At 44.5% G+C, this 27,179-nt stretch overlaps 1 protein-coding gene across 1 annotated transcript in view; it reads right to left on the bottom strand.

Annotated features, from left to right (window-relative positions):
• Positions 1-327: 327 nt before the first annotated feature.
• The window catches only part of NAA30 (N-alpha-acetyltransferase 30, NatC catalytic subunit), a 252,650-nt gene continuing 225,798 nt past the window's right edge, over positions 328-27,179 (bottom strand). Inside the window, exon 5 of the mRNA XM_044074435.1 lies at positions 328-1,432. Within this exon, the coding sequence (XP_043930370.1) occupies positions 1,295-1,432 (138 nt within the window). The 3' untranslated portion in view covers positions 328-1,294. The remainder of the gene's footprint in view (positions 1,433-27,179) is intronic.

Here is a 27,179-nt window from a genome sequence, read left to right as displayed (position 1 = left end):
TTGTTACATAAAATATACCACCTGCAGCATCCCTTAAAACAGATAAATATACTTTAGGGTTTATACAACTTGTACATAATTTAACCTCTGGTAAAAAGCTCACTAACTCCAATAAAAAGGGGATACTATTCTTTTGGACAACAAATTAACTTTTAGGTGGTTTGCAAAAAAAAAAAAAAAAAAATATATATATATATATATATATATATATATATATATATATATTGAATAGAAAACTGAAACATTTCAGAACACTGTGAAGCAAGCTGTTTGCATCTCCCTTCCTTGGGACCAAAATATCGAAAGAGAACAATTTTCTTGCTTTTCAGAGCTATTAGCACGAATTCTGATTAAATAAAATCAAAACCAATTTACAGCAAATTTCTATATATCTTTAATTCCCTCATGGATTCAATGAAAAAGTGCATCCAGAACCAGCATAGATTTAATTCTCATAGCTAAGGGCTTCAGATTAGCAGCTATCAAAGTTTTCTTCAAAATAGCTTAGATATTTCAAAATATCAAGGGTTTTTAAAGCAAATAGTCTTTTTCCCTCTCTCTTTTCCTGGTATAGGTCTTCAAATCATAAAAATAATCTGAAATAATTTATGAAAATCAGAATTTAAATAAAAGCAGAAACCTCTTTTTCAAAGGCAACTCAAAAGAAAAGAAGCATGCATTCAAACCAGAAGTGAAGAGAAATATGCATATCAATGCAGGCACTGGTAGACAGTTCAAAATGGTTTGCAATTACTCAAGAGTAATGCACATTTTGCCCGACAATACATTTTCTTCATTCACTAATCACCGAGGTAACCAATATTTGGAAATGGAAAATTCAGTACTGAAAAATAAAACCTAAAATATTAACATTTTTCAGAAATGTATGGCAAGTTCTATAAGAAATGTTGGTAAAGTTATGTAGAAGTTTCACTCTACATTGGCCTCTTTCGGAACCATGTATTAAACTCCATCAGTGTGTACGTTGCTACAAGATTCTCTGTGTATAGTAAACGGTTCAGGAAAATACAACTGGATGACTGTGTCTTTCCTATTAAATGGCACATCCTGTTAGTACCAAAAATAACTTCTTGAAAAATGAAATATTCAAATTTGGAACAAGCGCGCCATGCCACAGTGCAACAAATGTGTGACATTCAATGAGACACAGACAGTTAAAGAGCTCCATGGAAATGAGTACATCCCAATGCAAAGCAATTTGCACAGATTGCAATGCATGCAATGGAGGGCTCCGCATTGCCGGGAACTTGTTCCTTGACATAACATTTCTACTTCAACGCAGCCACAATTTTAGACGCAGTGCATCAACTCCATTTAAATAATATCGGAAAAGCCTCTTGTCTCTCACAAAGCCAAGATTTTCATAAAGTTTCAATGCAGACTTGTTCGTAATCTCGGTTTCCAATACAACCTGTAAGAGAAAAAGAAAAACAGCTAACATTACTTTACAGCTTTTCCAGAAAATGAGCTGCACACTGTAAGACAGAGATCTTTCAGACTCCTTATCAAGACTTACAATGACTTTACATAAGGAAATATGCAGACAATCAAGAAAATTCCCCTTCAACAGACTGCCATATTCAGGAAAATTAAAGATATGGTATGGAAAACCCAGAAGTCTTGATCAGTACAGAACAAGATTAACTGTCTTTTTTTGTCTGACAAAAAGGGAAGCCGCAAAGATTCACTATGGTAAGTATATCTTGTGTCTGAAGTTGTGGCTTTAGTCCATCTCAACTTGTAGAACAGAGTAGTCCCCAGTCAGTGGGAATAAAACCTAAGGGTTGGGCATTATGAGAACACATTTTGAAAATGGTGCAGCCAAAAGTGGACCTGGATATGGACTGAATACTCAATTTACACTGGTTTATAAATGTATGAGTACTAGACCATGTAGCAGCTGCATAGCTTTGATCTGAGGAGGCCTGGGCAATGGCGGCAGTTGACATGGCAACTATCAGTGTAGAATGACCTTTTGGCTTAAATTTTACAATAATACCTTTTGAAAAGTACACAAAAGAAAATACAGTTGGAAAGCCATGTTTATAGTCACTTATGAAATAGGCTTACCTATCAGACTTTTGGAGGAAAAGTACAGTTTTGTACCTACCATAAATGTAGATGTCCGAACAGGATAGCATCTGCAGTCATAACAAATGTGTTGTCCTGTCGTCAGGCAGCCCTTCGGTCGGCCGGATTCCAAAGTCTGGGTCCGGCTTCGGCTGATGTCGCACTCCACCCGACGTCATCTCTGCTGGTCTTCGGGTATAAAGGCATCAGCCGACGCAATTTTCCTCAGTGTTTCTTGCCCCAGATACCAGTTGCCCTCTTGGAAAGCTAAATTTTGGATAAATGCCAATGTTTCCAAAAAAGTAGAAGGCAAACACAAAAAATAAGCATGTATGTACATATATACAAACAAATACACCATAAGAGACTCCCCCCCCAGCTAGCTAATAGGAGGGTAAATACCCTAGGAGTACCACAGAGGGGAAGGAGGGAGGGTAATCCTGACTGCAGATGCTATCCTGTTCGGACATCTACATTTATGGTAGGTACAAAACTGTACTATGTCCTTCAAGGTAGCATCTGCAGTCATAACAAATGGGTAGAATACCATAGCCAACTAGGGGTGGAGGAAGAAAAATTATGGTGTAGTTAGGATCCCTTGCAGTACAGCAGTGGCAAACCCTGCTCGGGATCTAGAGTATAGAGGTAAATTATAATGCTTGGCAAATGTATGCACGGAGGTCCAAGTAGCCGCCTCAATAATGTCCTTGGTTGCCACTCCTCGTAAGAAAGCTGTGGCAGTGGCTGTAGCTCTTGTAGAATGAGGTCTTATGTTCTGTGGAATTGGTTTTCCATGGTAGGAGTAACAGAATCTTATGCAATTTCCTATCCATTTGGAGATTGTCTGTTTGGAAATTGCTTTTCCTTCCCTTCCTGTTGCATAGGCTACTAAAAGCTGGTCAGTTTTTCTGTTACCTTTGGTTCTGTCCAGGTAGTAGTGTAACTGTCTATGTACATCCAAGGTATGCAGCAGTCTTTCCCCCCTGTTCTGTGGATTGGGAAAGAAGGTAGGTAGGTGGATTGCCTGGTTTAAAGACACTCTGGATACCACCTTAGGCATAAATGTAGGATTAGTTCTCATGGAGACCCTATCTTGATGGAAGATTAGGAAGGGTTGTACTGCCATTAAGGCCTGTAGTTCAAACCCTCCTTGCTGAAGTAATTGCCAGTAGGAAAGCAGTTTTCCATGATAGGTGTTGAAGTTCTGCTGTTGCTGCTGGTTCAAATGGAGGGAGTGTCAATTTTCTAGCACAAAGTTCAAGTCCCATGCTGGTAATGGTGGTTTCCTAGGGGTTTCACATTCTTGATCCCTGAGGAACTGCCTGAGTAGAGGATGCGAAAAGACAGGTGGATCAAAGCTGTATTCTGCTGAAATAGCTGATGCATGTATCTTGATGGAGGAATAAGACAGGCCTGTATGTAGAAGCTCTGCCAAGTACTCCAGGATGTTAGCAATATCTATGTTCGACACATCTTTTCCTCTTTCAGTACTCCAAATGACAAACCTTTTCCATTTTCCTGCATAGTTCCTTCTTGTTGAAGGTCTGCGGGCTTCAAGGATAATGTCTTTAACCCTTTGGGATAGGTCTGGGTTAGTTGCTGCTATGTGATGTTCCAGGCAGTCAGTTGCAATGTTTTTAGGTTTGGATGCATGATGTTGTAGTTGTTCTGAGTTAACATCAAAGGCATCAGGGGTATTGACCACATTCTCCCCCGAGACATGCTCCTCAGCAAAGGGTACCAGTGTGATTATCCTTGGACGTTCCTCTCTGATTTTCAGTAGTACCTTGTGCATCAAAGGAAGAGGTGGAAATGCATATGCTGTCAGGCCTTTCCAACTGAAGGATAGAGAGTCCACCTTCCATGCAAGTGGGTGGCATGTCCTTGTGCAGAATTTTTTGAGCTGGTGATTGAGTGGGGATGCGAATAGGTCTATTTGTGGCATTCCCCATTTCTTTGTGATGGCCCTGAAGATGTCCGGGTGTAGCATCCATTCGTTAGCATCCGAGGTGGTTCTGCTTAACATGTCTGCTAGGGTGTTTTCTTTTCCCGGCACAAACATTGCCTGTAACTGGATGTTGTAGCTCAGAGCCATATTCCAGAGGTCCATAGTCATTCTGCATAGGGTGTATGAATGAGTGCCTCCTTGTTTGTTGATGTACCACATGACTGTGGTGTTGTCTGTCCTTATCATTAAATGGCCTTCTTTGAGGAATGGTCTGAATTTCAGTATTGCTAGTTTTACTGCCAGCATTTCTTTTTGGTTTATGTGCAGGTGCAGCTGGTCTTGAGTCCACAATCCTTGTATGCATTTGTCCAACATGTGCGCCCCCCAGCCTAGGTCTGAGGCGTCCGTTGTGATGGTTTGGCTTGCTTGAAAGTTGTGGAAGGGTAAGCCTGGGTTTGACTGGCATGCTTGAGCCCACCATAGGAACTCCTGTTTCAGGCATGGGATTAGTGGGATTTCGGTTTCTAAGCTGTGCCTGTGTTGAGACCATAAATTCTTTAGGTACCACTGTAGCTTTCTCATATGTAGTCTGGCATGTGGGACCAAGATTATGCATGATGCCATGAAGCCCAAGGCCTGCAGTACTTTTCTTGCTGTTAGTTTGTTCTGCTTTGTTAATGCCAAGAAGTAAAGAGGGAGTTGTTTTTGTTTTTCTGCAGTTAGGAATGCCATTTGTTTTACTGTGTCCAAATCCGCACCCAAGAATGTTCTTGTTTGGGATGGTATCAGTCTTGACTTTTGTAAATTGACTGTGTATCCCAGGGCTTGTAGTAAGCAAATGACTCTTTGTAGATCTGTTGTCAGCTTGCTTTTGTTGTCCGCTTGTAACAGGCAGTCGTCCAGGTATGGATAAATTTGTATTCCCTGTAGCCTGCAGTGAGCGATTACTGATGCCAGGCATTTTGTGAATACTCTGGGCGCAGTAGATAAGCCAAAGGGCAATGCTGAGAATTGATAATGCTCTGATCCTGCAAGAAATCTGAGGTATCTTCTGCAATTTGGTCGTATGGGGACGTGCAGGTATGCCTCCTTGAGATCTAGAGTTACCAGCCAACACTCCTTGCCCAGCATGGGAAGAAGTTGCTGTAGGGTCAGCATTTTGAATTTTGGGACAATGATGTATGTGTTTAAGACGGACAGGTCGAGAATAGGTCTCCAACTTTTCTTTTCTTGGTACTAGGAAGAGTCTGGAGTAGAATCCTTTGCCCTGTTCTGTTATTGGTACTCTTTCCACAGCTCTCATCTTTGTTAATTCTGCTATCTGCTTTAGAGCTTCTGTTTTTTGATTTGGAGGTAGATTTGGCATTCCTCTTTTACTAGTAAGGTGTGGAAGTGGAACCTGTAGCCTTGGTCTATGGTTTGCAAAATCCACTTGTCTTTTGTGATACAGTGCCAATTTTTCAAAAATAAGGCTAACTTTCCGCCTAAAGGTGCTGCTATTTGCTCCCTGGTAGGCGGTGTCAGAGCCAAGTCACTGTGATTGTCCTGTTGTAGTGGCAGTGGTTGTGTCTGTGCTGTTATTGCCTTGCCACTGGCGTCCTCTGTAGGCACCTCCTCTGGATTGATTTCTGCCTCTAGAGCGTCTATTCCTGCCTCTTTGAGATTTTGAGGAATCTGGAAAGGACCAATTTTGGCAGGCCAGTTCCTGCTAAACCTTGGGGCTGAACCTGTAAGAAATCCTTAACTGTTTGTACAGATTTTGCCTTTTCTTCCATTTTCTTCATTACTTGCTGAGCAGGTGTACCAAATAGACTGGCCTTATCCATAGGAGCATCTAACAGCTTTGCTTTAACATGATCCGACAAGACCTGTTCTTTCAACCATGCATGCCTTCTTATCACTGTGCCAGTCATGGCTGATCTAAATGAAGCCTCCAGTGCATCATAGCCACATTTTAAAGAATGGTTACTAACCTGTTGGATGTTATTCACCATTTCTAAAACATATTTCTTATCTAAGGAGTCATCCGAGGACAGCTTCTTAGTTAGCTGATCAAGCATAAACTCTTGGTATTGGATCATATGAAACTGACAGTTTAAAGCTCTAGCTGAGAGAGTAGCAGAGGTGTAAACTTTTTCCCCATCTCTAAGGACCTGGATTCCCTTTCAGAAGGAGTAGGGTTTTTGCTGAGGTCGGGCTACTGCCTTAGGCCCCTGGGATATAGTCTCAGGATCTGCAAGTGGGGCCTTGTATAGGTGGTGATGAGTGTCTGGCACCCTGTAAAATCTATCTGGTTTGGCAGGGGCTGGAGGTAATGTATCAGGAGCAGTGCAAACATCATTAAATGCATCATCCACAACAGGCAGTACTGGAGGAATAGCTAAGGGCCTATGTTGTGGTAAGTGTAGGAAAGTCCTAAGCCTTTTTGTTGAATCTGAGAAGTCTTGTCCCTGCCATTGGAATTGTTCTCTCATGGCATGTAAGGTTTCCCCAAAGGAAAACTCCTCTGGCGGAGAGGCAGATGGGATGGATTCTTCAGCATCTGAATCTTCATATGTAGACAAAGGAGCCTCTGGCTGGTCTGTAATGTCTGAGTCATCCGCAGAATCATCAGAGGACACTGGCTCGGGGGGCTCTGCTCTGGATCTCTTTTCTGGTGGCTGAGAGGCCCTGTCTGGGTGAGATTGGGATCCCCTAATTAGGGATATTAAATCCTCTGCCAGAGTAAGCATTTGTGAACTAGAAGTGGGCCTGTGTGAGGGGGGCTTAACAGGCACTGATCTAACAGTTTTGGCTGCTTTAGCCCTGGCAAAGGCCTTAATAGACATGGCTGCAGGAGGCCTAGCAGCACCACGTGCTGGGGTAGAAACATCCAAAGGGATGGTGTCTGATAAATCACTAGGAACCACAGTAGTAGGCAAAATTTCTGAGGCCGATTCAACTAAGGTAGCAGGAGCCTCAGTAGTAGTCATGGATTCGGCTAAAGATTGACCGGTATTCTCGGTTTCGGCCGAAACAGAGACACTCGCTTGCTTAACCGTGGTTTCGCCGAAACCGCGGACCGCGAGTGTCGGTCTTTTCTTTGCGTTTTAACAATTTGGGTAGTCGGAGGATCCGACGGCATAATGTACGCAAAATCTGAGCCGAAAAACTGTTCAGCAAACTCCGACCGACGCCTAAGCGTTCGTCGGTTGAAGGAAGCACAGGCGAACAGGCTGCTACGTCGTGGTCTGGGCCTAAGCAAGGCAGACAGTAAGAGTGGAAATCTTTATGAGGTATTTGTTTCCCACAAGTTAAACAGTTATTGACTTTTTCTGACATCGGCTGAGGCAAGAAAGAGTCCCCAACGGGGTACTTAGCTTTTTAGAAGTCTTGTAGTATTCGGTAGTAGTAATTTCTGGATCTGACCGACCGGCACTTGCGAACAGCTTCTGCTTCGGGCGCCACGCGGCAAGAAAGACTGAGGAAAATGGCGTCGGCTGATGCCTTTAAGACCAGCAGAGATGACGTCGGGTGGAGTGCGACATCAGCCGAAGCCGGACCCAGACTTTGGAATCCGGCCGACCGAAGGGCTGCCTGACGACAGGACAACCCATTTGTTATGACTGCAGATGCTACCTTGAAAGACATCAGCAAAAAGCTGATCAAATTTCCTGAAGGTCTTAGTTCTGTCCAAATAAAATCTTACTTGATGATGAATATCCAAACAGTGGAGAAAGTATTCTCCTTTGTTGCTAAAGTTGGGGAAGAAAACAGTAAATGGATAGACTTACTTAGGTTAGACTCAGTGGTCATTTTAGGTAAGAAAGAAGGATCAATATGTAGAGACACCCTGTCCTTATGAAAGCAGAAGATAAGGTAGTACAAAAAAAAAATAAGGCATAAAGCTCTGATACTCTTTTTGCAGAAGTAATAGCCACCAAAAAAAGAAGTTATGTACTCAACATAACATTCCATCTGTGTTGTCGATCTTCATTTATCCTTGACCATGGGACTCGGGCATTACACAGCTCGCGCAAACCAAAAACTCCACAGCCAAGTGCCTGCCCAGAATGCCTCTCTCTATAGTACATCAGATTGAGTTTTCAGCTATAACACAAGACTAGGAAGAAAGTACTATAACCATTGAAGAGGCTATGTCTAAGGTCATGCATGAGCAGACCAACTGCCAGGACTAGGGTCAGTTCCTCAAGAGTCTGAAAGAGGGGGAGGCGGGAGAGGCTGTTAAGGATAAAAGAAGATCGACAACACAGACTGAACATTATGGCGAGTGCATAACTTCTTTATCTGATGCTGTCAATCTTCATTTATCCTTGACCCACTGGACAGAGTCCCCAGCTACCTTGTGAGGCCTATGGAAGGATATTCCTGAGCACCACAGAACCAAATGAAGCTTTTCCCCTGGAGACCAGATTCACTTTGCAATGAGTAATAAAGGTATGTGGAGATGCCCACGTCACAGCTGCACAAATATCATCCATAGAAGCCTTAGAAGGGAAGGCAGTCCACATGGCTATAGCTCTTAAGTGTGCTTTAAATGGTGCTGCCAACTTGAGGTTTATGTTATAGACAAAGGTAATGCATTTTCTCAACCACTTATGTGATCTTGGAAACTGATTTACCCATAGAAGGACCTGAAAAAGACGCACACAATTGTTCGGACTTCCTGAAATCTTTCATTCTGTCAAGATAAAAATGTAATTGTTTGTGAACATCCAATAAATGTAAGCAGTATTCTCCCTTGTTACAAAAAATTGGGAAGAATATAGGCAGCTCAATGGATTGGTTAATGCTATTTTCAGATACAACCTTTGGAAGGAAAGATGAATTAGTTCCTAGAGATACCTTGTCTTTATGAAAAATCAAATATGGAGGGTATGAGGATCATGCTTGAATCTCTGAAACCCTTCTAGTGGACATGATGGACACTAAGAAAATGGTCTTCCATGAAAGAAATTTTAAATCGATGACAGCTGCTGGCTCAAAGGAGGATTGGACCAGAGATTGCAGAACCATAGTAACATCCTAGAGAAGTACAGTTTTGTACCTACCATAAATGTAGATGTTAGTGTTCACACTGCTGCAGTCATTACACTTGGGTTATCCTGCCGTCAGGCGGTCCCGCAGTCGGCCATAGTTCCAAAGTCTTGGTCCGACGTCGGTTGCTCTCGCTTCCTCCCTGACGTCTGTGCGCCAGGGGTATATAAGATGCATCCAACAACATTTTCTTCAGTTTTTCTTGCCCCAGATGTCAGATGCCCCCAAGTAGGTAGGCAATACATATTGCTAATAAAAAATATACATATAAAATAAGAAAGTACAGTTTTGTACCTACCATAAATGCAGATGTTCGAGTGCTCATACAGCTGCAGTCATTACAGATGGGTTATCCTGCCGTCAGGCGGGTCCTCGGTTGGCCGAATTCCAAAGTCTAGGTCCGGCGTCGGTTGTCGTCGCTTCTTCCCTGACGTCAGTGCGGCAGGGGTATAAGAGAGGCAGCCGACGCCATTTTCTTCAGTTTTTCTTGCCCCAGATGTCAGGTGCCCCCAGAAGGAAGGCAAAAAGTACAGTTTTGTACCTACCATAAATGTAGATGTTCGAGGATCCACATTGCTGCAGTCCTAACCATTGGGGTAGTCCGCTGTCCCAGTCGGCCCAAATACCAAAGTATATGGCTGACGTCGGTCAAGGCGCATTAGTCTGACGTCAGGACGTCAGGGTACTAATGCGCATGACCGACGTCATATCCTCAGTCTTTTCTTGCCCCAGATGTCAGAAGACCCTAAAAAGACAAGGCCAAAACCAAAAACACCAAACACTCCTGCACCAAAAATATGTACACTATATACAAAATTACAAGAGTATAACCTCACCCACACAACCACCCCTAAACACAGAGGGGAAGGAGGGAGTAATTGGACTGCAGCAATGTGGATCCTCGAACATCTACATTTATGGTAGGTACAAAACTGTACTATGTTCTTCATTCCACATTGCTGCAGTCCTAACCATTGGGTAGAATCCCAAAGCAGAGGTAAGGGAGGCTGGCAAATCATAAGGAAGCAGGAGCTGTCAACATGCCTTGCAAAATAGCTGTGGCAAAACCAGCCCTAGATTTAGAGTAGAGAGGAAGATGGTAATGCTTAGAGAAAGTATGTACTGAACTCCAAGTAGCTGCCTCCAAAATATCCTTAGTTGCCACCCCCCTTAGAAATGCTGTTGAAGTGGCAGTAGCCCTAGTGGAATGAGGCCTAATCCCAGCTGGAATCTCCTTGCCATGATGGGAATAACAAAAAACAATGCAAAACCCAATCCACCTAGAAATAGTTTGTTTTGACACAGGCTTGCCCTGAGAACTCAAAGCAAAAGAAACAAACAACTGCTGAGACTGCCTAAAATCTTTAGTTCTGCTTAAATAATAACGCAACTGCCTGTGTACATCTAAAGTGTGCAAAATCTTTTCCCCCTTATTTTGGGGATCTGCATAGAAAGTAGGCAAATGAATAGTTTGGTTTAAAGCCACACTAGAAACCACCTTAGGCATAAAAGAAGGATTAGTACGTAATGATACCCTATCCTTATGGAAAATCAAAAAAGGCTCTACCGCCATAAGGGCCTGCAATTCAGAAACCCTTCTTGCGGAAGTAATGGCCAACAAAAAAGCAGTCTTCCATGACAAGTATTTCAATTCAGCAGTAGCCGCAGGCTCAAAAGGTTGTAGAGTAAGTTTCTCCAACACAAAATTGAGATCCCAAGCAGGAGTAGGAGCTCATGGGGGTCTTATATTCTTTGCCCCTCTAAGAAATTGCTTGAACAAAGGATGAAAACAATGGTGGGTCACAATCATAGTGAGCTGAAATTGCTGCAGCATGAATTTTAATGGAAGAGAAAGACAAACCTTTGTCCAATAACTCAGTAAGATATTGAAGAGCCACACTCAAATTAGGCTCAGAAATCCCCAAATTCTTTGCTGCACTCCAAAATAAAAATCTCTTCCATTTTTCTGCGTACACTTTCCTTGTACTAGGTCTTCTGGCTTCCATAATCACATTTAAAACTTGTTGAGGAAGTTGAGACCTGCTGTGTTTCAAAACAGAATATGCCAGGCTGTTAGATGAAGAGAGTGAAGCTTGACATTGAGCAGGTGACCGTCCCTCTGAGACAACAGGTGTGGAATCAAAGGTAAAGGCCATGGAGGCTTCCTTACCAGACTCCTCAGTAATGGGTACCAGTGTTGCCGAGGCCAATCTGGAGCTATTAAAATCATCCTTGGCTTGTCTTGTCTGACCTTTAGGAGCACCTTTGGGAGAAGAGGCAGAGGTGGAAAGGCATACACATGAAGATTTTTCCAACTGAAAGACAGAGCATCCACTTTCCAAGCTGTGTGATGAAACCTCTTTGTGCAAAACTTTGGCAACTGGTGGTTTAGTGGAGAAGCGAACAGATCTATGTCTGGAGTTCCCCATGACACTGTCAATTTCAAATACATGAAGATCCAGTTTCCACTCGTGGGGATCCATGATTTGTCTGCTTAACACATCTGCTAAGGAGTTCTGTGCTCGGCAGAAACCTTGCCTGAAGAGTTAGTTGCAAGCTGAGCGCAGTCTCCCATAAAATCATTGCTTGCCTGCACAACGGGTAAGAATGTGTTCCCCCTTGTTTGTTGATGTACCACATGACAGTTGTGTTGTCTGTTAGAATCAACACCTGCCCTGGAAGAAGTAACTCCTTGAAAGCCCTTAATGCAAACTGGACTGCTAACATCTCCTTCATGTTGATATGTAGATGCTGTAGTCTGGCAGGCCACTTGTCTTGTATCCACTTTCCATTAAGATGAGCTCCCCAAGCAATGTCTGAGGCATCTGTCGTCAGAATCTGACTCGCCTCTGGCCGGGTCACAGAGAGTCCCTTGTTTAGGTGACATTCCTGAGCCCACCACAAAAATTCCTGTTGAATGCAAGGTATTATTTGAATGACAGTGTCCAAATCCTGGCAGTGCTGTGTCCATACATTTTTGAGATACCATTGCAGCTTCCTCATATGCAGTTTGGCATTGGGAAGCACCAGAATACAAGATGCCATGAACCCTAAGGCTTGAAGGACTGTCCTTGCAGTCAGCCCGGACTGAAGAGATAGTTGATGGAAGTAAATGGAAAGATTCTTTTGTTTGTCCGGGGTTAAAAAGGCCATCTGGGCTGCTGTATTCAGTCTCACACCCAGAAAGCACATGTCTTGAGAGGGTACTAGACTGGACTTTATTTCGTTCACAGAATACCCTAGGCATCTTAGCACTGCTATCACATTTTCCAAATGCTGTAAAAGGTCTTCCTTTTCTTGAGCCAGAATCAGGCAGTCGTCCAAGTAAGGATAGATTTGAATTCCTTTTAGCCTGAAGTAAGCTATCACTGGAGCCAGAACCTTTGTGAATACTCTGGGCGCAGTGGATAAGCCAAAGGGCAATGCAGAGAACTGATAATGGGAATTCCCAGCTCGAAAACGCAGATACTTCCTGCAACTTAGTCTGATAGGCACATGAAGGTAAGCCTCCTTGAGATCTAAAGTTACCATCCAGTGATCCTTGCCCAGCAGAGGTAAAAGCTGTTGTAACGTCAACATTTTGAACTTGGGAATGTCCAGATAAGTGTTGAGGATAGATAAATCCAAAATTGGTCTCCACGTGTTCCCCTTCTTTGGTACTAGGAACAGGCGGGAATAAAATCCTAGGCCCCTTTCTGGCACAGGAACTGGCTGAATGGCCCCTATTTGGAGTAACAGAGAAATCTGCTTGTGAGCCTCTTTTCTTTGTAGAGCAGGAATGTCTGGCATGCCTTTGAAAGGAGGTAAGGTATGGAAATAAAACCTGTAACCGTGGTGAATGATATCCAAAACCCATTTGTCTTGGGTAATTAAATCCCAATTTTCTTTGAAAAGAGCCAGCCTTCCTCCCAAAGGTGCTGCCAGACAAGAAGGTACTGGCAGCTGAAAAGGTAGGTCATTGGGTCTGTTTACGAAAGGACTGACCCCTGCCCTCACCAGAAGTCTGAGCAGGTGAACTCCCTGTTCTAGGCCTAAAAGAACCTTGAGCTCTGCCCCTACCACGTCTAGACCTACCCCTAGACTGGGAATCATAAGCAGGATATGTCCATCCCTTAGTAGGCCAATTTCTACTAAACTTCGGAGGCTGCACCTGCAAAAAATCTTTAACAGTTTGCATAGACTTAGCCTTGTCCTCCATTTTCTTTAAAACTGCTTCCACAGGCGAACCAAACAACACGTCAGACTGTAAAGGAGCATCCAAAATCCTTGTCTTAACATGCTCAGCTAAATTCTGATCCCTCAACCAGGCGTGCCTCGAAGAACAGAACCAGTGGCAGCCACCCTCGAGGAGGCCTGCACAGCATCAAAACCACATTGCAAGGAATGCTTACCCACCTGTTCAGACACATGAACTAAATCCTGCAACTCTTTACACTCAATACCTTCTGCCAGAGCATCCACCTTAGACTTCAATTGTGAAAGGAGATAATTTTGATATTTTAACATGTGAAACTGGCAATTCAACGCCTCATGGCTAAAGTGGAAGAAGTATACACTTTCTTTCCCCATCTATCCAAAGCCCTTGCCTCTTTATCAGGAGGAACAGGATTTTTAACAACAGAAGCCTTAACACCTTTAGGCCCCTGAGAGACAGTTTCGGGTCTGCCCTAGGACTCTTAAAAGATACTTATGAGCTTCAGGCACCCTATAGTACCTATCCGGTTTAACTGGGGCAGGAGGCAAAGAATCAGGGTTCAGGAAGCCTCTGCAAAACATCTTCCACCACATGCAGAACAGGAGGTATAGCTAAAGGCCTATGCTGGGGTAAAACAAGAATTCCCTAAGCCTCTTCCTGGAATCAGAGAAATCTTGACCTTCCCATTTAAAATGCTCCCTCATGGAATGCAGGGTCTCTGAAAATGAAAAATCCTCAGGAGGAGAAGCCAAGGAGTAGAATCATCCACATCAGAATCAGAATAAGGAGGATACTCCTGCAAGTCTTCAGTCGAAGACTCAGAAGCCTCGAACACTGCTCAAAACTCTCAAACTCAGGTTCCACCCTAGGCCTCTTATCAGGAGGGGGCATAGAACCCCTAATCATAGTAATCAAATCCTCTGCCATTTTAAGCATATGTTTCTTAGGCAAAGATCCTGAAGAGCTAGGAGAAACCCCACTGAAGTTAAACCTGGCCTGCCTCTCAAAGAAGCCTTGGAAACAGAAGGGAGGCTCTAACCACCTTAGGAAGAGAGGGAAGAACAGCCACCTGAGAAGCCCCTTCAGCCTGGCCTACCTCCGGAGAGGACACATCCTGTAACAGTAAAGTCTCATCCTGAGACTCCAAAGAAACTCCTGGCAGAACCTCCGGCTCCACTGAGCCTTCTAAAGAACCGACGTCCGGGACTGTCGGTTCTTCCACTCTAGGCTTTGCTGCTTTGTCCTTGCGCTTTTTGGGCGAAGCGGGCGTCGGAGCATCCGACGGCATTTTATAATTACAACGCTTCCCAAAAACTAACCTGGCACAGTCTAACCTTCTCTTAATAGTGCGTTTGTTAAATCTAGCACAAGAGCGGCATCCAACAACGTCGTGCTCAGGCCCTAAACAAGGTATACACAAGGTATGGTAATCCCTATGAGGTATCTGTTTCCCACAAGAAATACAGTTATTCACTTTTTCTGACATCCGGTTAAATACTGAGGCAAGAAAAACCAAAATATTCCCAACGGGTACTTAGCCAACTTTGATTCGGTCTGAAACTCCGACTTCAGAAAATTTCAGAACGCCAACCTGCACTCGCAAAACTGCTTCTGCATTGGACCATGCGGCAAAAAAGACTGAGGATATGACGTCGGTCATGCGCATTAGTACCCTGACGTCCTGACGTCAGACTAATGCGCCTTGACCGACGTCAGCCATATTCTTTGGTATTCGGGCCGACTGGGACAGCGGACTACCCCAATGGTTAGGACTGCAGCAATGTGGAATGAAGAACATCATAATGTTATGAAAACATGCAATATAGATAAATCAAAAAACAGAAGTTGCAAGCAAATACACCATAAAAGGATACCCCAAATAGGTTGTATGATAAAGGTGTTTGTCATAAGGCCTGTCCTAAGAGGGGACGGAGGGAGGGTAACCTGGACTGCAGCTGTATGAGCACTCGAACATCTACATTTATGGTAGGTACAAAACTGTACTATGTTCATCGTGCATACAGCTGCAGTCATTACAGATGGGTAAAATCCCAAAGCTAAGTACGGGTGGTAGGCACTAGGTGGAACTAGGAGGAGCGAGGATGCCCTGCAGGACTGCTGTGGCAAAGCCCGCTCTAGATTTAGAGTATAGTGGAAGGTAGTAGTGCCTGGAGAAAGTGTGCACTGAACTCCAAGTAGCTGCTTCCAAAATGTCCTTGGTAGGGACCCCCCTGAGGAAAGCTGCAGAGGTAGCTGTGGCCCTGGTGGAGTGGGATCTGATGCATGCAGGCACAGATTTTCCATGAAATGAACAAAAGTGTATGCAGTGGGCTATCCATTTTGAAATTGTCTGTTTGGAAATAGCCTTTCCTTGAGCACCTGTAGCATAGGACACAAAGAGTTGCTCAGATTTCCTGAATGGCTTGGTTCTGTCCAAGTAATAACGAAGTTGTCTGTGAATGTCCAAGGAATGAATGTAGTAGTCTCTCCCCTTTGTTCTGTGGATTTGGATAAAAAGTAGGTAAGTGGATAGTCTGATTCAAAGCTACACAGGATACTACCTTTGACATGAAGGTAGGGTTGGGTTCGTAAGGAAACTCTGTCCTGATGGAAAATGATGAAAGGTTGCACAGCCATGAGTGCCTGCAGTTCCGAAACCCTGCGTGCTGAGGTGATAGCCAGAAGGAAGGCTGTTTTCCATGACAAGTATTGTAGCTCTGCTGAAGAAGCCGGCTCAAAGGGAGGCAGGGTTAGCATTTCCAATATGAAGTTGAGGTCCCAAGCTGGAACTGGTGGTTTCCTTGGGGGTTTTATATTTTTTGCCCCTCTGAGGAACTGCCTTAATAGAGGATGTGAGAATAGAGGAGGGTCTGTGTTGTATTGTGCAGAAATGGCTGAAGCGTGGATCTTGATGGAGGAGAAGGAAAGGCCACTGTTTAATATCTCAGCTAGGTACTGTAAAATTTGAGGTATATTTATTACCCAAGGATTCTGTCCCTTTTCTTGATTCCAGGAACAAAACTGTTTCCATTTGGCGGAGTAGGCTTTTCTAGTAGAAGGTCTTCTGGCCTCCAAGATGACATCCGGCACCTCCTTGGAGAGGAGAGTCTGTTGGGCAATTAAGGAATTCTCCATGCAGCTAGATTTAGGGTTTTGAGCTGGCTGTACAGGGTTTTGTAGTTGTGCTGGGATAACAGAAGAGGAACTAGAGGTAGGATCCATGGTGGGGAGTGTGTCAAGCTCTTTAGGAGTGGATACCAGTGTTGTCGTGGCCAGTCTGGAGCAATGAGAATCATTTGTGGCCTCTCTGCTCTGGCTTTTAATAGAACTTTGGTCAGTAGAGGAAGAGGCGGGAAGGCTTAGACTGTCATTGTCGTCCAATTGAAAGAGAGAGCGTCCACTTTCCAGGCCCGTGGATGATAGGTCCTTCAGCAAAATTTTTTCAACTGGTAATTTCTGTGGGTAGCAAATAGATCTATGTCTGGCTGTCCCCATGCCTGAGTTATCTTTGAGAACACTTGAGGATACAACTTCCATTCGTGTGGGTCTGTTATATTTCTGCTTAGGTTGTCTGCCAGTGTGTTTTCCTTCCCTGGCAGGAATTGTGCCTGTAGTTGAATTTGCAATTCCAGTGCTGTGTTCCATAGGGTCATGGCTTGCCTGCACAGGGGGTATGAATGAGTTCCCCCTTGTTTGTTGATGTACCACAGTCATGTGGTACATCAACAAACAATGAGTTCCTCCTTGTTTGTTGATGTACCACATGACTGTGGTGTTGTCTGTCCTTTTCAATAGCTGGCCTGGATGCAGTAGGTCTTTGAAAGTCATAAGAGCATTTTGCACGGCTAGCATCTCCTTTTGGTTGATATGTAGGTGCTTCTCTTTTTGGGACCATTTTCCCTGAATGCACTGACCTGCCATGTGTGCTCCCCAGGCGTAGTCTGAGGCGTCCGTTGTGATGATTTGAGTTGCCTGAGGTACACAGAAAGATAGACCTGTGTTCCTTTGGCATGCTTGAGCCCACCACAAAAATTCCTTTTGAAGGCATGGAATGAGTGGTATAATTGTTTCCAAGCTGTGGCTGTGTTGAGACCATAAGTTTTTTAGGTACCATTGTAGTTTCCTCATATGCAGCTTTGCACATGGGATTAGTAGGATGCAAGATGCCATGAATCCCAGAGCCTGCAGGACTTTCCTTACAGTTAGTCTGGTGAGAGTTGCCATTTTGCTGAAGTATAGAGACAGTTGCCCTTGTTTGTCTGGCGTGAGGTAGGCCATCTGGGTGATTGTATTTAAGCTGGCCCCCAGGAAAATTATCTGTTGAGAAGGTATTAGTTTTGATTTATTTTTGTTCACTGTGTATCCCAGGAAGTTTAACAGTTTTATTACAAAAGCCAGATGCTGCAATAGAATGTCCTTGCTGTCCGCTTGGATCAGGCAGTCGTCCAGATATGGGTAGATTTGAATTCCTTGTAGTCTGCAGAAGGCAATTACTGATGCCAGGCATTTCGTAAACACTCTGGGCACAGTAGATAAGCCAAAGGGAAATGCAGAGAATTGGTAATGGGTTGAACCTGCAAGAAATCTGAGGTATCTTCTGCAATCTTGTCTGATAGGGACATGCAGGTATGCCTCCTTGAGGTTCAATGTTACCAGCCAAGACTCCTTGCCCAGCATGGGAAGAAGCTGCTGTAATGTGAGCATTATGAATTTTGGCACCTATAGATATGTGTTTAGGATGGGTAGGTCTAAGATAGGTCTCCAATCTTTGTCTTTCCTTGGTACCAGGAATAGCCTGGAATAAAAACCTTGGCCTTGTTCTTTTGCAGGTACCTCTTGAATCACTTTCATATCCATGAGAGCGGAAATTTGTATTTGTGCCTCTGCCCTTTGATTTTGTGGCAGGTTTGGCATGCCTCTCATTTTTGGTAGGGTGTGAAAGTGGAACCTGTAGCCTCTGTCTATAATGTCCAGAATCCATTTGTCTTTTGTAACAATATGCCAGTTTTTTGAAAATAATGCCAGTTTTCCGCCCAAAGGTGCTGCCATCAAAGCTTTGCTTGGCAGGCATAGGGGGAAGTCATTGTGTCTATTTTCTAAATGACTGTGATCTATCTTCTCCACCTCTTGGGGTTGGTGCTTGCCACTGTCTTGCTCTGTAAGATCCTTGAGGTTGTCCTCTACCCCTTGGGCGTCTGTATCTGCTCCTTTGAGGTCTATCCGTGGCTGGAAAGGACCAATTTTTTGAAGGCCAGTTTCTGCTGAAGCGTGGAGGTTGTACCTGCAGGAAATCTTTCACTGTTTGCATAGATTTCGCTTTTTCCTCCATTTTCTTTAGTACCTCCTCAGCTTTAACACCAAACAATACATCTTTTTGAAGTGGTGCATCTAATAACTTTGCTTTGACATGATCTGGTAAGGTTTGCTCTTTGAGCCAGGCATGTCTACGTATAACAGACCCCGTGACAGCAGCTCTACATGAGGCCTCTAAAGCATCAAAACCACACTGCAAGGTAAGCTCTACATGAGGCCTCTAAAGCATCAAAACCACACTGCAAGGTATGTTTTCCCACTTGCTCTGCACCATGCAACAAATCCTGCAACTCTTTCAAATCTGGTTGTTCTGTTTGTGTCATTTTGCTTTTTAACTGGGATAACAAAAACTGTTGGTACTTTAACATATGGAATTGACAGTTTAATGCCCTCATGGTCAAAGTGGCAGATGTATACACCTTTTTCCCCCACCTTTCTAATGCTCTGGAATCTCTCTCTGAAGGTAAAGAGTTTTTAGCAGTAGAGACCTTTATTCCCTTGGGACCCTGTGAAATAGTTTCTGGGTCAGCAGTATGGCTTTTATAAAGGAACTGGTGAGAATCAGGGACCCAGTAATACCTGTCTGGTTTAACAGGGGCTGGAGGTAAAGAATCTGGATTAAGGCTGGCTTCTGCGTACACATCCTCCAAAATATCTAAAACAGGAGGGATAGCCAGGGGCCTATGCTGGGGGAGCAGTAGAAATTCCCTGAGCCTTTTTTTGGAATCACCTTCCCAGTGAAAGTGTTCCCTCAAAGTATGCAGGGTTTCCCCAAAAGAGTAGTCCTCAGGGGGGGAGACCGAGGGAATAGACTCCTCAGCATCAGAGTCTTCGAAAGGAGAATAGGCATAATCCTGGTCCTCAGAATGTTCTGAGGTAATGGAAGCCTGGTCTGAGGAAGGGTAGTCTTCCTCCAGTCTGGGTCTTTTGTCAGAGGGGGGTTGGGAACCCCTGATGAGAGATATCAAATCCTCAGCCATTTTAAGCATCTGTTTTTTAGGCATGGGGCCTTGGGAGGAGGTCTGAGGACCCTGTTTTTTAGTTTTCATGGCTGCTTTAGATTTGGTGAAGGATTTAATAGAGAAGGTGGAAGGCCTGAAGACGCCTTCAGAAATGGCAGGCCTGACTAAATTTTGAGTTTCCCCGCCAAGAGTGGCGTCGGTATCTGTAGTAGGAATGGAGACCGAGGATCCTGCGACCTCGGGTACTGAAGTCACCGGTAAAATAGATTCATCGGTAGTCAGGGGCTGCGTAGGCACCTCACTGAGAACTGGAGAACCGGTAGTCGGCCTAAGCGTGGTCTCAGTACTCGGTGCAGACCTCGGATGTCGGTCCTTATCTTTGCGTCTTTTGCCTAAAACTGGTGTCTGAGTATCCGACGACATGATGTAATTACATTTTTTGCCAAAATAATGTTGGGCGAACTCTGCCCGGCGCTTAATAGTGCGCTTGTTGAACCTAGCACAAAAATGGCAGGCCGAGACGTCGTGGTCTGGGCCTAAGCAAGGTATACAGAAAGAGTGGAAATCCTTATGCGGTATTTGCTTCCCACAAGAAATGCAATTATTAACTTTGTCTGACATCGGTCTGAGGCAAGAAAAGTTTCCCCAACGGGGTACTTAGCTTTAAAGAAGACTTCGGCTGAAATACTTTCGTAAATCTCAGGAGCTGGCCGACCGGCACTTGCGAACTGCTTCTGCTTCGGGCACCGCGCGGCAAGAAAGACTTAAGAAAATGGCGTCGGCTGCCTCTCTTATACCCCTGCCACACTGACGTCAGGGAAGAAGCAACGACAAACGACGCCGGACCTAGACTTTGGAATTCGGCCGACCGAGGACCCGCATGACGGCAGGATAACCCATCTGTAATGACTGCAGCTGTATGCACGATGAACATCAATACCTTCAGTTACAAGCAAATACACCACAAAGGTTGTATAGGATAGAAAGGTACAGATAAGTCTAGTTAGGTCAGAGGGGATGGAGGGAGGGTAATCTGGACTGCAGCAGTGTGAACACTCGAACATCTACATTTATGGTAGATACAAAACTGTACTATGTTCATCGTGTTACACTGCTGCAGTCATTACACTTGGGTAGAATCCCAAAGCCAAGGTTGGGTGGCTGGTCTATAAAGAGTTAGGATTGGCTATGAGGCCCTGCAGAACTGCAGTGGCAAATCCTGTTCTGGATTTAGAGTAAAGAGGCAGGTGGTAATGCTTGGTAAAGGTGTGCACTGAACTCCAAGTTGCAGCCTCCAAAATTTCCTTGGTAGGTACTCCTCTGAGAAAGGCTGTTGAAGTGGCTGTTGCCCTGGTGGAATGTGGCCTAATGTTATTTGGGACTGATTTTCCATGCTGTGTGTAGCAGTAACAAATACAGTGTCCTATCCATTTGGATACAGTCTGCTTTGAGATAGCCTTGCCCTGTGATCCTGCAGCATATGCTACAAACAGTTGCTCAGTTTTCCTGAAAGCTTTTGTTTTGTCCAAGTAGCGTAGCTGCCTGTGTATGTCCAAAGAATGCAGAAGTTTCTCTCCTTTATTCTCGGGGTTTGGATAAAAAGTTGGCAAATAGATGGTTTGGTTAAGAGCCACACTAGATACCACCTTTGGCATAAAGGTAGGGTTTGTTATTAAAGAAACCCTGTCCTGATGAAAAATTATAAAAGGTTCCACTGCCATTAATGCCTGTAGCTCTGAGACTCTTCATGCTGAAGTTACTGCCAGGAGCAGAGCTGTTTTCCATGATAAAAATTTTAGATTGGCTGTATTGGCTGGCTCAAAAGGTGGCAGGGGTCAGTTTTTCCAAAACGAAATTGAGGTCCCAAGTTGGTGTTGGTGCTCTCCAGGGCGGTCTTATGTTTTTAACCCCTCTGAGGTACTGCTTTAGCAAGGGATGAGAGAATAAAGGAGGATCCATGTTGTAATGTGCTGAAATGGCAGAGGCGTGGATCTTAATTGATGAGAAGGATAGGCCTCTGTCCAGCATCTCAGTTAAGTATTGTAAAATCTGAGGAATGTTTGGAACAAGGGGGTTAAGGCTTTGAGCCTGGTTCCAGGCGCAGAATCTCTTCCATTTTTCTGAGTAAGCTTTCCTGGTGCTAGGCCTCCTGGCCTCCAAAATGACATCCATAACAGCTTTAGAGAGAGGTGTTGCCTGTTTGACTAATGAATCTGCCATGCAGCCAGGTTTAGGGTTTTGAGCTGACCGTGCAGGATCGGATTGTTTTGAGTCAGAAGGTGTGGAATTTGAGGCAAAATCCAAGGTGGGCCTTGAGCTAAGTTCCTTAAGATAGGGTACCAGTGCTGGCGTGGCCAGTCTGGAACAATCAGGATCATCTGTGGTTTTTCTTGTCTGGCTTTTAGGAGTACCTTTGAAAGGAGAGGCAGTGGCGGGAAGGCATAAACTTTTAGGTTTTTCCAGCAGAACAAAAGAGCATCCACTTTCCATGCTTGTTTGTGATAAGTCCTTGTGCAGAATTTTTGTAGTTGGCAATTCAGTGGGGAGGCAAAAAGATCTATGTCTGGGCATCCCCATTTTTGCGTTAACATGCTGAAGATTTGTGGATTCAATTTCCATTCGTGAGGGTCCATGATATTTCTGCTTAGATCGTCTGCCAGAGTATTTTTCTTTCCTGGCAGGAATTGTGCTTGCAGGTGAACTTGATACGTTAGAGCTGTGTTCCACAAGGTCATGGCTTGCCTACATAGGGGATAAGAATGAGTGCCCCCTTGCTTGTTTATGTACCACATTACTGTGGTGTTGTCTGTCTTTAATAATAGCTGCCCTGGATGCAGAGGGTCCTTGAAAGCTGTTAGGGCATTTTGAATAGCCAACATCTCTTTTTGATTGAAGTGAAGATGCATCTGGTCTGTGGTCCACTTGCCCTGAATGCATTTTCCTGCCATGTGTGCTCCCCAGGCGTAATCCGAAGCATCTGTTGTTAGAGTCTGCCTGGCTGTGGGTAGGGTAAAATGCTGACCCTTGTTTAGGTGACATGCCTGTGCCCACCATCGAAACTCCTGTTGTAGGCAGGGAATCAATGGTATTACTGCTTCTAAACTGAGAGAGTGTTGAGTCCAAACACTTTTTAGGTACCATTGTAATTTCCTCATATGCAGTCTGGCATATGGTATTAGTAGTATGCAGGATGCCATGAATCCCAGGGCCTGCAGAATTTTTCTTGCAGGGAGATGGGACTTTTTTGCCAGTAATTGAAAATATTGAGTTAGTTGAACTTGTTTGTCTGGCGTGAGGTAAGCCATCTGGGCCGTTGTATTTAAGCTGGCACCCAGGAATATAATCTGTTGTGAGGGCACTAGTTTTGACTTCTTTTCGTTTACTGTGTACCCTTGAAAAATTAGCAACCTTTTTACAAACGCCAGATGCTGTAGAAGAATTTTCTTTGTCTCTGCTTGAATGACGCAGTCGTCTAGGTATGGATATATTTGAATTCCTTTTTGTCTGCAAAATGCAATTACTGGTGCTAGGCACTTTGTGAAGACCCTGGGTGCAGTAGATAAGCCAAAGGGCAGTGCAGAGAATTGGTAGTGCATTGTACCAGCTTTGAATCTGAGGTATCTTCTGCAATTTTGTCTGATAGGGACATGCAGGTATGCCTCTTTGAGGTCCAGAGTAACAAGCCAAGCCTTCTTGCCCAGCACGGGTAGAAGCTGCTGTAATGTCAACATTTTGAATTTCGGAATATCCAGGTAAGTATTTAGAATTGAAAGGTCTAGTATGGGCCTCCAGGCCTTGTCCTTTCTGGGGACCAGGAAGAGTCTTGAGTAAAATCCCTGTCCTTGTTCCTGTTGTGGTACTTTTTGAATAGCTCTCATGTCCATGAGGGCTGAAATTTGTTTTTGTGCCTCTGCCCATTGATTTTGTGGCAGGTCTGGCATTCCTTTTAGCCTTGGTAAAGTATGAAAGTGGAACCTGTAACCTTGAGACACAATATTCAGAACCCATTTGTCTTGGGTGATTTGTGGCAGGTCTGGCATTCCTTTTAGCCTTGGTAAATTATGAAAGTGGAACCTGTAACCTTGAGACACAATATTCAGAACCCATTTGTCTTGGGTGATTGTTTGCCAGTTTTGAGAAAAAAGTGCTAGTTTTCCCCCTAAGGGGGCTTACAAAAGGGAAGTGCTTCGCGTACGAAGGGAAAAGTCTTTGTGACTGTTTCCTGTAAGGTTGAGACTTGTCCTCACCTCCTTTTGGGGTTGACGTGCCCCACTGTCGTTGTCTGAGCCTTGGGGTTGAGATCTGCCTCTTGGGCGTCTGTATCTGCCTCTCTGTGGCCTGTCTGACACTGGAAAGGACCAATTCTTTGTTGGCCTATTTCTGCTACATTGAGGTCGCTGTAACTGTAAGAAATCCTTGACTGTTTGCATAGATTTAGCTTTATCCTCCATTTTCTTTAACACCTCTTCTGCCTTAACACCAAACAAGGTATCATGCTGTAAAGGAGCATCCAATAATTTTGCCTTAACATGATCAGGTAAACTCTGTTCTTTTAACCAAGCATGTCTTAGAATCACAGAACCTGTAACTGCGGCTCTACAAGAAGCCTCTAAAGAATCAAAACCACATTGCAGAGTATGTTTTCCCACCTGTTCAACGGCATGCAATTAATCCTGCATTTATTTGCAATCACGAGCTTCTGAGCTTGCAAGCATTTTCTGTTTTAACTGAGCCATTAAATATTGTTGGTACTTAAACATGTGAAACTGGCAATTTAAAGCCCTTACTGCTAAAGTTGCAGAAGTGTATACTTTCTTCCCCCATCTATCCAAAGCTCTGGAATCTCTGCCAGAGGGTACTGGATTTTTTGCAATGGAAGCCTTAACCCCTTTTGGACCCTGGGAAATAGTTTCTGGATCAGCAGAAGGGTTTTTATAAAGAAACTTGCGAGTCAGGGACTCTAATACCTATCTGGCTTGGCTGGTGCAGGGGGCAAAGAATCAGGAGATAAGCTGGATTCAGAGAATACATCATCCACAATATCTACCACAGGCAGAATAGCCAGGGGCCTGTGCTGAGGCAATAAAAGGAAATCCCAGAGCCTTTTCTTGGATTCTGAGTAATCCTGGCTTTCCCAATGGAAATGCTCCCTCATGGTATGTAAAGTTTCCCCAAAAGAATAATCCTCAGGAGGAGAGGCTGAAGGGATAGATTCTTCAGCATCAGAGTCCTCACATGGGGGTAGAGAGTATCCCTGGTCTGAAGAGGAATCAGAGGAAATGGAAACCTGATCATAGGAATCATAGTCTGCATCCTGCCTAGGCCTTTTCTCAGGAGGGGGATGGGAACCCCTGATTAGAGTAATGAGGTCTTCGGCCATTTTAAGCATCTGTTTCTTAGGCATGGAGGACTGTCCAGGAGAATGCTGTAATTGCTTCTTTGTCTTTAATGGTACTTTTGTCGTGGCTGTTGCTTTTATGGTAAGTTGCGAAGGTCTGAAAACACCGTCAGAAGCCGATGCCTGCTCAGCGGCTCCGGACCCATCTGAGGGATTAGTTTCCGTAGGGCCAATACCTTGAGTTTCCAGAGGCCTAGTTGTCTCCACGTGGGAGTCTGAGGCGGCTTGTGGCTCTGAGGTAGCGGGTGTCAGGGGCTGCGAAAGCACCTCACTGAGAACCGGCGACTGGCCTAGAAGAGGTTTCGACATCGGTTTTGGACCTCGGATGCCTGTCTTTATCCTTGTCTTTGCGTTTTTTCTGTATTGCGGTCGTCGGTTGATCAGACAGCATAGTACAATTGAACCTTCGGCCAAAGTAGTGCAAAGCAAAATCAAAACGTCTTTTTATACTGCGTTTGTTAAATCTAGCACAAAACCAACAACTAGTGACGTCGTGATCAGGGCCTAGACATGGAATACAGTAAGAGTGAAAGTCCTTGTGAGGTATTTGCTTCCCACAAGAAATACAATTATTAACTTTTTCTGACATCGGTCTGAGGCAAGAAAAAAGTTTCCCCAATGGGGTACTTGGCTTTATTGAAGACTTCGATCTGAAATTCGACTTCGAAAATCTCAGGAGTCGGCCGAACGGCACTTGCGAACTGCTTCTGCTTCGGGCACCGCGCGGCAAGAAAGACTGAAGAAAATGGCGTTGGATGCATCTTATATACCCCTGGCGCACTGACGTCAGGGAGGAAGCGACAACAACCGACGCCGGACCAAGACTTTGGAACTCTGGCTGACTGCGGGACCGCCTGACGGCAGTAAAACCCAAGTGTAATGACTGCAGCAGTGTAACACAATGAACATCAAGGGGTTCCCTATAAGGAGGCTTTAACATTAAAATTCCATTTAGAAAAGCCTTGCACAGTCTCTATGTGACATTAAAGGTTGTCCTTGTGGAGGGTTTATGGGAAGCTGCAAAATTTTTTGAACTGGGGAAAACAAGTTATTTTGCCTGGCAACTAATGGAGCTAGAGTAATCAAGCTGTAAACTTGAGGTTTTTCAGACTGGGATGAACTAATCCCTGAGGATCGGACAGGAGATACAGAACTGGGTCCAGAGTCCATGGAAGTTGAAGTAGGTAAGGCCAAAGAAAGGAGAACCAAACTTGTCGAGGCCAAAAGGGGACTATGAGGATCACGTTGCTCTTCAACCTTATGGCTTCTTTCAAGAAAAGGGGGATCACAGGAACTGGGGAAAAGGCACAGAGTAATCCCGGGGGCCAATTGTGAAGGACAGTGTCTCTTGGGGACTCCCCTGAGGGGGGATTAGGGTGAAGCAGCTGCTGCACTTGTTTTGGGGAATGCAAATAGATCTCAGCAAGGCTGGCCCCAGTGATAGAAAGTCTTCTTCAGTACACTGGGATTGAGAGACCACTCATGAAGTATGAGGATACATCTGCTCAGTTTGTTTGCTATTGCCTTTGAGCCCCCCAGGCATGTGCATTGCTACCAGAAAGCAGTTGTAAGATATCGCCCACTGCCACACTCACAGCTTCTCAACAGAGGGGAAAAGACTTGGTTCCTCCTTGCTTGTTGACGTACCAGACTACTGACATGCTGTCTGATTGTATCGCAATTGTTCCTAGAGGGAGGACAGTTTGAAAGGCTTGCAACGCTAAGAGCACTACCCTCGGTTCCTACAACTGACATGCTGTCTGACTGTATTGCAATCGTTCCTACAGGGAGGACAGCTTGAAAGGCCTGCAACACTAAGAGCACTGCCCTCAGTTCCAGGACAGCGATATGCAGACTGACCGCTACTGGGGACCAAGTGTCTTGGACACTCCTTCCCTGAAAATGCCCCCCCCCCCACCCCACACACACACACACACACACACACACACCTGATCTGGGAGGCATCCGTGGACACTACGGCCTGGGGATGTGGTGAAACAAATGGTTGGCTCAAAAGAATTTCCTCAGATTCCATCCACCACGATAAATCCTTTTTTCCATGATTGGCAATTTGGATGGGATGAGTGAGGCTAGATCACTGGGAGGATAGAAGCCACTGTAGAACTCTCATGTAGAATCTTGCCAGCAAGACTAATGTGACGGCCACCACCATGGATCCCAGCGCCTGTAAAACTAGTGATGCACGAACATTGTCATTGGAGACAAGGTGGATCT

The sequence above is a fragment of the Protopterus annectens genome, chromosome 6.part0 (assembly GCF_019279795.1).
Source record: "Protopterus annectens isolate FY-2018-M chromosome 6.part0, PAN1.0, whole genome shotgun sequence".
NCBI classification, from domain to species: domain Eukaryota; kingdom Metazoa; phylum Chordata; order Ceratodontiformes; family Protopteridae; genus Protopterus; species Protopterus annectens.
Note: the sequence above shows the minus strand (reverse complement) of the source record. Positions and strands in the feature narration are given on the sequence as shown.